Source organism: Carex rostrata, chromosome 17, assembly GCF_964058835.1.
Source record: "Carex rostrata chromosome 17, lpCarRost1.2, whole genome shotgun sequence".
In the NCBI taxonomy this organism is placed as follows: Eukaryota; Viridiplantae; Streptophyta; class Magnoliopsida; order Poales; family Cyperaceae; genus Carex; species Carex rostrata.
In genome coordinates this window covers 5927311-5939783 of record NC_135934.1, presented here as the reverse complement: position 1 = coordinate 5939783, position 12473 = coordinate 5927311, and the positions used below count along the sequence as shown (strand labels likewise).

The 12473-nt window shown below is 34.1% G+C and overlaps 2 protein-coding genes across 2 annotated transcripts; one reads left to right on the top strand and one right to left on the bottom strand.

Moving 5' to 3' along the window:
* Positions 1-4673: 4673 nt before the first annotated feature.
* Positions 4674-8403, top strand: LOC144568141 (uncharacterized). The gene is made up of 6 exons (XM_078318384.1): positions 4674-5040; positions 5973-6169; positions 6888-7113; positions 7212-7297; positions 7458-7549; positions 7663-8403. Exons 1-6 carry the CDS (start codon positions 4852-4854, stop codon positions 7893-7895), a joined length of 1023 nt encoding a protein of 340 aa, XP_078174510.1. The 5' UTR covers positions 4674-4851; the 3' UTR covers positions 7896-8403.
* A 271-nt stretch (positions 8404-8674) lies between these two features.
* LOC144568139 (putative glutamine amidotransferase GAT1_2.1) lies at positions 8675-11471 on the bottom strand. The gene is made up of 5 exons (XM_078318383.1): positions 11302-11471; positions 10549-10848; positions 9662-10101; positions 9207-9416; positions 8675-9125 (listed from the first exon to the last, which is right to left on the bottom strand). The coding sequence occupies exons 1-5, from the start codon at positions 11402-11404 to the stop codon at positions 8892-8894; spliced, it is 1287 nt and encodes a 428-aa protein (XP_078174509.1). The 5' UTR covers positions 11405-11471; the 3' UTR covers positions 8675-8891.
* Positions 11472-12473: the final 1002 nt, after the last annotated feature.

Genomic DNA, 12473 nt, shown 5'->3' with positions numbered 1-12473 from the left:
ACCTGGAGTGAGTGCTGGAGCAGAGCAGTGAGAGAGAAAGTTTGAATGGGAGAACAATAGACTTTTTGAGAGTACTAGAAGAGTACTTGAGAGAGAAGGAGAGAGAAATCTTGAGCAGGAAAGGAGGGGAGAAGTGGAGTGGAAAAGGTACAGAGAGAGAACAGGGAAGAGATGAGTCGAATGGGAAGAAGGCAGGAAAACTACTCAATGGCATCACTGTAAATAAGATGAACTTTATAATTATTTTAGTTTATCTTCAAATTAATTCTATTTTTTAACTGAATCATTCCAATCATCAAAATTCAATTTAAAATCGTCTCTTTTGAACTCTATTCTACTCTATTCTACTGAAATGAATTGAATTTTTATCATGCTCCCATTCCGATCACAGTGTCAATCGACAACTACTTTTCTAGAAAGACATAAAAATCACGCTCTTAAGGTTTTTATTACATTAAAAAGTTTAAATAAAAATCATGTTCTTAGCTTTTGATCTAGTACCTAGAGCAACATCTTCTATGTCAAATATTATAAGTTTTAAATCCGATTGTGAGAACCTTTATAAATATTTACAATTGAAACGATTGATTTCATCTTAATCTAAAAAAAAGTTAGATAAAAGTTAAAATAAGAAGTGCGACATTAAGAATCGAATTGAGTGGAAAATTAAGTCAAATAAATAAAAACAAGGAGACTCAAGAGGCACAATAATAAAATCCAAAATCTGAAGATCATAAGGTCACATCAGCATTAGGATGAAAATGGCAGGTTTAGTGTAATGGCACGAGTCTCATGAAGACACATATTTAATTTTCGAAAATAAAAGATGTTGAAGTATACCGAAATCTTTTCATTAAAAAAAAATCAGCATTAGGAAATTCAAATTTTCTTTTCAAAATTGACGTCAGATCGGTGAAGGCAGCTTACTATTCAGGTAGTAAGTATGATAGAGCAAAAATATTTTTGCTCCACCGATCATATTTTTTTATAACAATCAAATTCAACATGTTTGTTTGATTGAAATAGTTGAATTTGATGCTATTTAAAAAAAAGAAAAAAAATCCATGTTTATGATGAGCAAGGGTTCAACAATTTTGGATTATTATGGTGCATCATTCTCCAAAACATAAATTTTAAAGAGATTCAGTTGTCAGCTCATGTCTATCTATTTGTCATAATAATTACATTTATTTGCCACCATATGCTTGTTTCATGAGAATAATTATTCTCTTTAAATTTTTCTGAAAATTTGTTTGCAGGACCGTTGAAATTATGCTCTATTTAATTAATTCATATCTTTTATTTCAAAACCCGCATACATGAAATTACTAGCAAGAAATCAATTTTCTAAATCAGCGGCTAGCTTTTTTTAATTTTTCTTTTTTTTAAAAAAACTTGATAGTAGCTACCAAGGTAGCTTTTTTTAATTTTTCAGAATCCATGTATTGTTATACAATACTGTTGTCACGATGGGCGAAGGTGACGCTTTTATTAGCAAATGTCTTAATATTCAAATAATTCAATTCAGGTTCAGGTCTATCTCAAACTTTTTTTCCAAATCTTTAGTTTAATTTTCGGTTTTCTATTTTTTTCAAAATTTCAGTCGACCTTTATTTTTTTTAAAAGAAAAAATAGTGCCAACCTCAAAATAATCAACGAGTGAGATGTACAGATATGATTACAACTCTGAGGGACCTTCAAACCAATCTGCGGTTCCTCAAAAAATAGAGCCGCAGATTGGTTTGGTGGGATGGATAGATTTGGAATTTCTCATATTTTGGTTTTTTTTTTAGAGTGTATAAATAAAATTTTCGGTTCTTTTTATTATGATTTATGTGGTTCATTTTACAGCTTGGCAAACCCAAGCTTCACATCATCATTGTCCTTGTAGATAGAACTTCTGAGGCAGTTATACTATGTTTGGAACGAGGTTGTCTCGTCTATTCCACAATTCAAGTGCAACGTCCTTGAACGAGGATGTCAGGTAGAGGCCTCTTCGGCCTTAGTGGAAGTGGGCTCGGGCCCATATATAAGAGTTCACCTCCAAACAAACGGATCAAATTTTAGATAAGCCACACACACGGGTAAGTGATCTACTTTGCAAACAACATATTTTATATTTGTCATCATGTGATGTAGCTCATTTGATATTACAACTCAATAACCTATTTATCTGGAGTGATTATGTGTTGTAATCTTTTTTAAAGGTACAAAATAATCTATTAAAAAATGAATCATCTTTGAAATTTATTTTAAACATCTATAGCAGACAAACTATGCAGAAGAAAAAAAGACAGCTCAAATCTCGCTTTTTTGTTCATCCTGAAGAAAACATTTTCTTAATTTGAGCAATTTTATAAGCAGAGCTAGGGTGTTCTTAAATTTACCAAATTTCTTTATGAGTTTAACTCTAAAACCTATTAGATTAGTTTCAAACGACGAATTCGAACCGTTAAAATCTATCTGCTTTACGAGTGATGTGTTCACATGTGGAAATTTTAAATTTTTGAGTTAATTTTGTATAGAGAGTCAAATAGTTAAAAAAACGTTCAAAAAATAAATGCATTCAAATTAATTTATAAACCTTATAATTTTGACCACTTGACTTTATACAAAAATAATTCAAAAGTTTACAATTTTTACATGTAAACACATCACTCACAAGGTATATTAGTTTCATAATTCAAACTCGTCATTTAAAGCCAATTCAATAGATTTTAAAATTGAATTCACAAAAGACCTTCGTAAACTTAGAAACACCCTAGTTCTACTCTACGTTGTAATCTTATGTTTATGTGTAATTCAATTAAATATAAATCCGAAAATTAAATTCTAATGTAAGAACTTACTTAAGTGGAATTGGGAAACAAACAATATATATCTTTTTCAAAAAAATATGAAAACATTCTTATATAATTTTTTTCAATATGATAACTTCAAATTATTATTAATAAATTAGGAAAATCGTGTTAAAAAAACAAGCTCGTATCCGAAATTTAAAATCTAAAATCTGAAAATCATAAGATCGGATCATCATTAGAGATTTAAAATCTCTTTTGAAAATAAAAGTACACGAGTTGAGGAAGGCTGCAAGGGTTCTACAACAATTCTGAATTATTATGGTGCATTTTTCTCCAAAACACAAACTTCTGTCTATCTATTAATTTGTAGTTTTAATTACAATTATCACCATCTGATTTGTTTGATGAGAATATATATTTTCTTTAAAACTTTCTTGAAAATTTGTTTATAGAAGCATTGAAATTATGTTTTATTTAATCAATTGATGTCTTTTATTTCTAAACCCACATACATAATTTACTAGTAAGAATTCAATTTTCTAAACAAATAGCGTACTCAATTTTCCAGAATCCATGTATTTGTTATACAATACTGTGGTCATAATGGGAGAAGGTGACACTTCACTTAACGAGTGTCTTATTCAAATAATTCAATTCTGGTCAATCTGAAGCTTTTTCTTTCCAAATCTTTAATTTAACTTTTGGTTTTTTTATTTTATTTTATTTCAAAATTTTAGTTGACATTTAATTTTTTAAAAAGAAAAAAGAGTACCGAGTACCGACATCCTCAAAATAAGCAAATGAGTGAGATACTTAGTGATTAAGACGGTAATCATGAAAACTATTCAGTTGACCTATTTTGTTATCTAGAACCTCTTTCATTTTCATATTTTCCATATTTCTCCTTTGGTATTCGTAGAAAAAACTATATAACCACATATGTATAACTCTTAAAATGAACAGTTCGGGTTCAGTTCAATAGGTTAAAAGTTCGTGATTCGAGAATAATTTAGATATAATTCAACAATAATTCGGTATCACAATAAGAAAAAAAAAGCCCTAAAAATTAAAAATTAGATTTTTTTTTTGAGCTTTTTTGCATTTTGTTCACGTTTTATTCACAAATAATTTGTGATTCGCATTTTATTCGTGAATAAAATATATTATACATTTTTTTGGTTTATATTTGGTGCTCGGTTCAGAAACATCGGAAAAATGAATTAAACGCGAATAATTCGTGAATTAACCATGTATCTGGTTACTATGCTCATGAAAAGTCGAGAACTCGTTGGATGGAGATATATTACATATATGTTACAGACGATCCGAGCTCACAAATGAAGAGGGACAAGGGCTGTAAATATAAAAATTGAAAAAAAGGTGGTTAAGATTCAAGAAAAGAAAAAATTGATTAATATTTGGTCCATGGTCAAACCATTTTGTCATTTCTCTCTCATCATCTCCCTCAATTTGCTCCCACGCTCCCGATTCGCCGCCCCTGCTGCCAATCACATCTAAACCATCCACGTAACCTATATCCTTACACGTGTCGCTCATCGAATGCGGAAAACAGGGAACACAGCCAACCCACGCCACGCGCCAAGCAAACCACTCCTCTCCATGCTTTGTGGTCGGCATATCCTACAGTACCCTAAAATTTGATTTTAATTTATGACCGTCCGATCATGGTATGGGTCAATCCAGCTCGAAGGTGGAATGCACGGCAAACTTTAATATTCGTGCCAAATCATATCTAACGGTATGGATCCAAACTCATAATTTCAGTTACTTTGGGGATAGGAATTCCATGTTCAGGCCATAAAAAAATAAAAAGGGAATCTATTAATAGCAACCCCTAACTTCCCCAAAACCGCGTTTAATTGTGATTCTTCCCCTTGAAAGCAACCGATCTCGCTCTACAAGGAAACGAATTCTATCCATCTTTTAATCTGATACCTGTTACCTGATCAATCACGATTTTAAATACGACCTTGTAGAACTAATAATCTCTTTCTTCGCCGACCAAATCTCGAATTTCGCTTTCGCAACCATGGTGGCCACAGCTCTGAGCTCCGATCGGTTCTTCGAGTCTGATCGGGAATGGAAGTCACGTAATCAGCACCAATACAAGAAGAAGGTGCCGAGTTCTTTGCCGGAGGAGGCACCGGTGGGGCCTTCCAACTTGGATCGCTTCTTGGAAGCCACCAAGCCTTCGGTCCCAGCACGTTACCCCTCTAAGGTTTGATTTTCTTTTTTGTTTCCTCCCCCCCCCCCCCCCCCCCCCCCCCCCCCCCCCCCCCCCGGCCCCCGGATTGTTTAGATTTTATTTGTATTTTTGTCCACTAATTGAGGCGTTTCTTGAAGAGGATTTTAGAGGTTAATAATTCAAAAAGGCCAATTTCCGCGATTAATTGCTTTTGCGTGCTTCATTAGCAGATTATTATTTTTGGGTGTTGGTAACAATCAGGCACATTTTATAAATACTGCTGGATAAAGTACAATTGAGCTCAGTATATGAAAGTTTTTCATTAAGAGAAAAATATTGGGCTATTTCAATATAGTTAGTTTGAAATTTTTAACTGTTTTAATTCCCCATACATTTAAAAAGTGAATTTTTAACATACAAATCAATGAAAAATTGAACATGTTCCACATAGAACTGGATAGATTCGGTTATTCTGCTTCTCTCAAGCAATCTATTCAGTATTCAAAATAATATCAACGAAATTTCAAGTGAAGCAAGCTTCAGTCTTAGAACTGTAAATTTGACTTGTATTCCATATGCTAGCTACTTCTCTTGATTCACTGGAGTTGGTTGAACTGCTAATTTGACTCTTTATTTTTAATGAAATTTAGAGAATTAGGAAGACTTTCTTTATCCAAGAATAATAAAATCTAAAGGAAAGAGGTCAAGTAAAAAATTCAAATAACATATAGGCTAATAACTTCTCTAGAATAGCCCGGTAATAGGACCTGATAATCAGGCAAAAATCGAGTCAAGGCAATACTTTTGCAAGTTTCTTAGGCCACATATGATGTGTTGCTTAAAGCAACAACTTAATAATATTGGCCGTTCCTATAGTTCTTTTTATGTAGTACTAAAAACTGAGTAATATTAATAATTTAAGTTGCTCTTAGAAACTAATTCCTCTTTTATAAACTGATCAACAGGCACAATCCTGGAGAAAGTCTGAAGCCCCGTTCTTCCTGCTTACCGATCTCTGGGACTCGTTTGAAGAGCGGAGCGTGTACGGTGCGGGTGTACCTGTTGAGGCTAACGGGTGTGATAGTATGGTACAGTATTACGTCCCATATTTGTCTGGAATGCAGCTGTATGGCGAGCCTAAGAGGCAATGGGTAGATTCAAGGTGTGGTTTCTGTGTCCTTCTGGTTAGCGTACCTACTAATCAACAGCATGTGCACAGGAGATTTTTATTGCTTATACCAAGGAAAAAAAATATTTTGGAAGGATACCTGTGTAGGTGGTCAATCTTTTTCTGTTTACTTTTGAAGAAGAAGTGAGAATTATAAAGGCCACGGTAGGTCAAAATTTGGGAGAATTGCATATATGTTCCTTAAATTTCACATATATACCAGTTTGGTCCTTCAGTGTCCCTAAATGGCCATTTGGTATTGTTTTGGCCTTTATTTTGGGGACCGAAATAGCAAACAATGAGTAAATTGAAACTCAACAAACTTTTGACCAAAATTGGAAATGGTTAATTTTGGGTACACATTTTGACGGTGCAGTTTTTAATTTATGCAGAGCACAAGGTATACACGTGACAGCTTTCATCTTATTATCTGTGCTCTGTACGCATTAAAAACTGCTCTGTAAAAATGTGTACCCTTAATTTTTAGGGATTATTTGATTTCATTGCTCTAGTAGATATTTGTTCCGGTGAAGTGAGCTAACAAAATATCATGTTTAGGTTGGTTTTCCACGGCAATAATTGTTTAGGTTGACTTTAGGAATAATTGGTGAAACAAAACTATTTGATAGACTCTTTATGGTTTTTGTTTCAAATTTTGATTTGGAGAAGTTACTGTTTAAATCCAATAAACTCATGGACTTGCTTATTGTAGGCAATGGGGTGCAGATAGTGATGATAGCGACTATTACTATCCCGAAACAAGCAGTGATGGGAGCAGTGATAGTGAGCATGAAAGGGTTACGACCAATGGAGATGTAGTAGCTTCTAATACACATGCTCCTTTAGACGATAGCAATTATGGAGGATGTAAAGGTGAGCTTCTGTTTGAATACCTTGAACAGAACCCTCCATACATGCGGGAACCACTGTCACAGAAGGTAATTTCTTCATGAAATTTGTTTATGAACTTCTGTTGCTATTACTTTATCATTTAAATTTTTTTTTAACTGTGTTATCTTTCTCTTAATGTTTGCAGATTCACTCACTTGAAAAGGAATTTCCTATATTAAAATCTGCAAGGAGTTGTGACTTGTCACCCGGAAGCTGGATTTCAGTTGCATGGTAGGATTCTCTATTTAGTATTTTACCTCGTCTTAAATAATATTTGGGTTGTGGGTTGTATGGTGCTAAGAAGAAAATTTGTTTATTATTTAGAAAGTTGTTGAATTTATTTGAGCAAATTTCCCAGAACGGTATTAAGCGTAATCTGCAAATGTTGCAGGTACCCGATATATAGGATACCAATGGGCAACACACTGCGTGATATTGAGGCTTGCTTTCTCACATACCATTCTCTCTCTACACCAATTAAAGGTTTCTTTCTTGACAGATACATTACAATTCTTGGTTTCTTTTCTGCTTGTTAATTTTTCATATTCATTGTAATTTTGTGTTTTTTGTCTCATCTAAAATTTTGGTTTTTCCAGGGTTCCAAAGTGAATGTGATCTTTGTGTTCCCTTGAACGAAGGTCCTGTGATGTCGCTCCCAGTATTTGGTCTTGCATCCTACAAATTCAAACCTGCAATCTGGACACCTAATCAGATTCAGAAACAAGCCGCGTTATCACTTCTTCAAGCAGCTGATAAACGGCTACGAGCTCTCGATGTGTACCATCCAGATTTGCAGTTCTTTCTCTCTCATCAATCATACCGGAAGTGAAGGCAACAATAGAGAAATCTTTTTTATAAAAAAAAAGAAAGAAAAGTTTTGTCGCTGAATAATATGCTACTGATACATCAATTGGGCGTTCCTTTTTTCCGGATATGGCTGTTATCTTATGAGACAATGAAAGAAGATTAGACGAAAGAACAAAAAATTGAGAAAAAAAAGGAGAATTAATGGAAAATAAAAAAGAAACAGAAGGTGGCTAGAACAAGTCAAGGCCCGTTGCTTGCACCTGTGCCTGATGTTGTGAGAGAATAATAGTAATTCGAAACTGGATATTTTTAGATGTCAGTTGATGAATGAGGAGCAGGTGTTTGGTTTATGTATTTTCTTTCTTTTTATTTTGGGTTAGGATTGGGGCGCTTTTTTGTAATGTCCTCGTCTAAACTGGTAATCATGTCATGTCTTGTGCAGTATTAGACATGTATGTATCGTAATAACAATAATTTGTATTGTGTAATGCTTGATAACATGTAAATTTATCAGCTCTGAATTAACTCTATTGTACTCTTTTGTACATTTTCACTGAGTTTGCTCGCTTCGTTGATGTTGTGTACCAAACCAAAAGAAACAAAAGACATGATATCAATGCAAAATATTTTTTACTCTGAAATTGCAAGATTTTGGGATAGAAGTTGGGATAATATAATTTAACTGCCCTACTTGTACATCCATCAATTTACCAGAAAAATATAAGATATTCTACAAAGATTCCAAATGTTTCGAGTAAAAACAGAAGTAAAATGGAGCTTAATTGTAATAAAGAGTCTCTCGTTAACCTCGTGAGATTTCTTTTCTGGAAAATGACTTGAAAATATCATATTATGATACATAAAGAAAAATGAAGAGAGCATACTAATTTGATTGGAGACTAAACGCAACCACACAAAAGCAGCAAATAGCAAATAACAAAAGAAAAGTAATTTTTTTTTTTGCATCTATACAAGATACTAAAGAGAAGATCATGTCTCCATTCAGATCATAAATTGTTCAGCAAGCACTGAGCTTCTTATCCAAAACTTCAGAACATATATTTCCCATGATATGGTAGAAAGAAAGCAGCTCAGAAAGCTGCTCAGGCGACATCTTTCCCATAATGCCCCTAGCCACCATCTCCCTTTCCTCATTCATCTTCAATCTCTGTAGGTACGATGATGCATTCCTCACAGTGGCACCCATCTGCTTCAGCCTTCTCTCCTGTTGTAAGCTCATCGCGGTGTTTGACTGAAATAAGAAAAAAAACCAATAATAAAAACCAACAATAATGAAAGAAAAAAAAATTAAATTCACTTTTTAACTGCTGACCTCGAGAAACTCGGCTCCTGCTTCAAGATCATCCTCCTTAAGCAGAGGGCTGGTGACTCTGGAATCATACAAATTCTTTGCAATGGAAAAGCTTCGAACAATTATCCTTCTCTTCATCTCCATCTCTTTGTCCAGCTTCGGTGTGCCGTGTGGATTTCCCATGGTATTGTTAACTTTCTTTTGGTACGCGATCACCGCCTTTGCAAACTCCTAAAATTAGTTAACATTTCAAATTTCACTGTCAATTATTATCTGAATCTTATATATGATTATCTGGTTCAATAAAAAAGATTCATACTGAGTTTTGAATTCAATTAAAAAATAAATATAGACAAATCTTTTTTGCAAAAGATTAACAGTTCAAATTTGAAGATGCAATTTAAGGTTTCAAATCAAAGAACTTAAGGAAATATTATAAAAGAGAAACATTTTTAATTTTTTTTGTGAAACTCTACCTGATAAGCTGACGGGCATCCGGGGTAATCGAACTCCTCAGACCCATTTTTCCTCATCCGCTCAGGGTGAAACTGCAGCCCCATGATAAACTTCCCCTCATCGGGATTATATGCATCGGGATCGTAAAACCCCTCGACCAAACCATCCGGAGCAAATGCCATCGGCACAAACCTTTCAGCCAATCGCTTCACTCCCTGGTGATGGTAACTATTCACCATCAATTCCATGTTCCCTTGCTCATCGAGCGAGTCCTTGAACCATGCATGCAGAGGTGTGTCCCTGAGCACAGTCACAGGATGTCTGTGTCCATCATAGTTGTCGTAGTCCATGTGCTTTACGGAACTATTGTTTGTCCCGTGCTTCGCTAATTCCCGCTCTACGTCTTGGTACAGAGTGCCTCCACATGCAACATTTAGAACTTGTGATCCACGACATATACCTGAGGAAAATAAATTTAGATTTTAGAGCAAGTAATAGACAACATTTTTCCTAAAGTTAGGCATTCCGTCTAAATCCTTTTTTTTTTTTTCTTTAAATCTTGAGTTGGAGGTTTAAATCTTGAGTTGGAGGTCAAGGCATCCAATACACTGTCAAACCCATCAATGTATATTTCAGAGAATTTTCTTACTTTTTGGATTTCCAACCAAAGCATTCACTCTGGAATTGATATATCACAGAGGATTTTGTCACCAAAGCATTCACTCCAGAATTGATATATCTTTTCAAATATGCGCGGGTTTAAATATGTAACACAATAATGTCTTTTTTTTTTTAATTAAATACATTGTTTAAGTAAACTAGATATTATCGTCCAATTATGGAGATTTGGATGAATGGTTGTAATGGAAAGTGCAAACCAAAACAATGAGAAACAAAATGAATATACCAAGGTAAGGGATGTTGCGCTCAAGGCAACGACGAGCAAGACGGAGTTCAATGGAATCTTTCTCGCGGTCTATGGCTGTGTCGCTTGTGTGCATTCTGCGGATCTCATTCAACTCCTCCTCAGAGAGGCTCGAGAATTCCGGATCAAGGGAGTAATGGGAGGGATCGATATCCTCTCCTTCGCATAATAACACACCATGGATCGGCTCAAAAGAGTCGAGGAGGGTATGTATACCGGCTACTCTTGGTACGATCACCGGTACCGCACCATAATCCACTATCAGATCCAGATGGTATTCTCCTGCAAATAAAAAAAACCATTTTTTTACTATCTGTTGTTCTTTTTATTTATGCTTATGAAACAATAAGAAAGCAACAAAATGTCAAGGAAAACAAATGCATAGAGAGACAACAAAATGACAAAAAAAAAATCTTTTTCTGTGAAAAATAGGTCAAATAAACAAGAAATTACCAGCTCAAATCACTCTAAAATTCGCAATCTTGGATCTGAGTAAATCTGTTTAAAAAAATACATCAAGAGATGACCAACCAAAGGAACCAAAGAAGAAGTTTGTCTCTTAATTAGACTTTATATTTATTTCTTAAGCGATTAAAAAATCTCTCTTACTATAATTCATTTAAGGTTTTTGCATGAGCTCACAATTTTGCTTTTCATGTAACATGCTCCTTAAAACCTTGTATTAATTTCATGGAACGTAACACATGCATGCATGAGCAGGTTTTTAAAACTCACCCACGAAATCTACGAATTTATTCTTACGAACGGTGCGGCGAGAAACGATGAGAACTCTTGGGAGAACCATTGACAAATCGTTTGCTGGGGAGGAGACCTCCATTTCTTCTCTCTTCTAATTTTCTTGGGTTTTATTTGTTCTCCCTCTCAGTGTACATCTCTCCATTTATAGACAGTTCTGTGATTTAATATTTAATATGTTTTCGATTTCTTACAGCCGCTTCACACACTGGTGGGGCCCATTTTGATCGTCTCTTTCTCTATAATTTTATTTCAATTGTACCGCAATGAAATTGAGATTTTCTAGGTCAACTGCTTAATTATGTGCTTCATGTAAAAAATATCCGTTATTTCATTATGAATGGGAGTTATTGATGGAGAATATTTTGAAAGATTTATCTTGAAATATATAATAAAACCAATTGACGTATTATGTAAATTAAATAAAAGATAACATGATTAAGTTAATAGTTGCTCATTATGGCACGGAAATAATAACAATTTATATTAAAAAAAAAGTATGTTAAATCAATGGAATATAACAAATAATATATATACATATTTAATTTTAAAAAAGAATACACCAATATGTTTTATTAACATATGATTGAAATTTTCCTGGGGACCATAAGTGTCATTTCAGAGGATAAAATTCTCCACGTGGTTAAGAGTAATTCCAGAGGATTTGGATTAGGGAGACAAACCAAGGTGGGTCCCAAATGCAGTGAAAGGAAATAAGGTTTGACTGGGGGAGCTGTGTTGCCACCATGACGGACCGAACAAGGTGTCACTGCTCTTTTTTAGTGTTATCTGATTTTAGCTATTATATAGAGAGATGTCAAGTCGAGAGTTTAGCTCGCATCCTCTACAACGCAGGATTTATTCGAAGACATTCTACAGTCTGAATTTTCTTTTTTTTAGACAAAATACATGGGCAATTTCCATTAAAATTAACTCGAATTACAATACAGCATATCATTGGAGGTCACTAAATTTTATTCTTTGTCATGAATTGATTACTCAATGTTGATTTGTTTCTCTGTAACTACTGAATTTTGAATTTGTTCTAATCAAATCACCCTATAACTTTTCTATCCAAAAAATTAACGAAATATGCTCATTCCGTCTAAAATACTAACCGAATATGCTCATTATGTCCAAAATACTAATGA

Coding starts and splice junctions, on each gene's coding strand:
- LOC144568141 (XM_078318384.1), top strand. CDS start 4,852: ATGGTGGCCACAGCTCTGAGCTCCGATCGGTTCTTCGAGTCTGATCGG. Junction 5,041..5,972: donor CAGCACGTTACCCCTCTAAG/GTTTGATTTTCT, acceptor ACTGATCAACAG/GCACAATCCTGGAGAAAGTC. Junction 6,170..6,887: donor AGGCAATGGGTAGATTCAAG/GTGTGGTTTCTG, acceptor TGCTTATTGTAG/GCAATGGGGTGCAGATAGTG.
- LOC144568139 (XM_078318383.1), bottom strand. CDS start 11,404: ATGGAGGTCTCCTCCCCAGCAAACGATTTGTCAATGGTTCTCCCAAGA. Junction 10,849..11,301: donor TAAATTCGTAGATTTCGTGG/GTGAGTTTTAAA, acceptor TTTTATTTGCAG/GAGAATACCATCTGGATCTG. Junction 10,102..10,548: donor GCGCAACATCCCTTACCTTG/GTATATTCATTT, acceptor TATTTTCCTCAG/GTATATGTCGTGGATCACAA.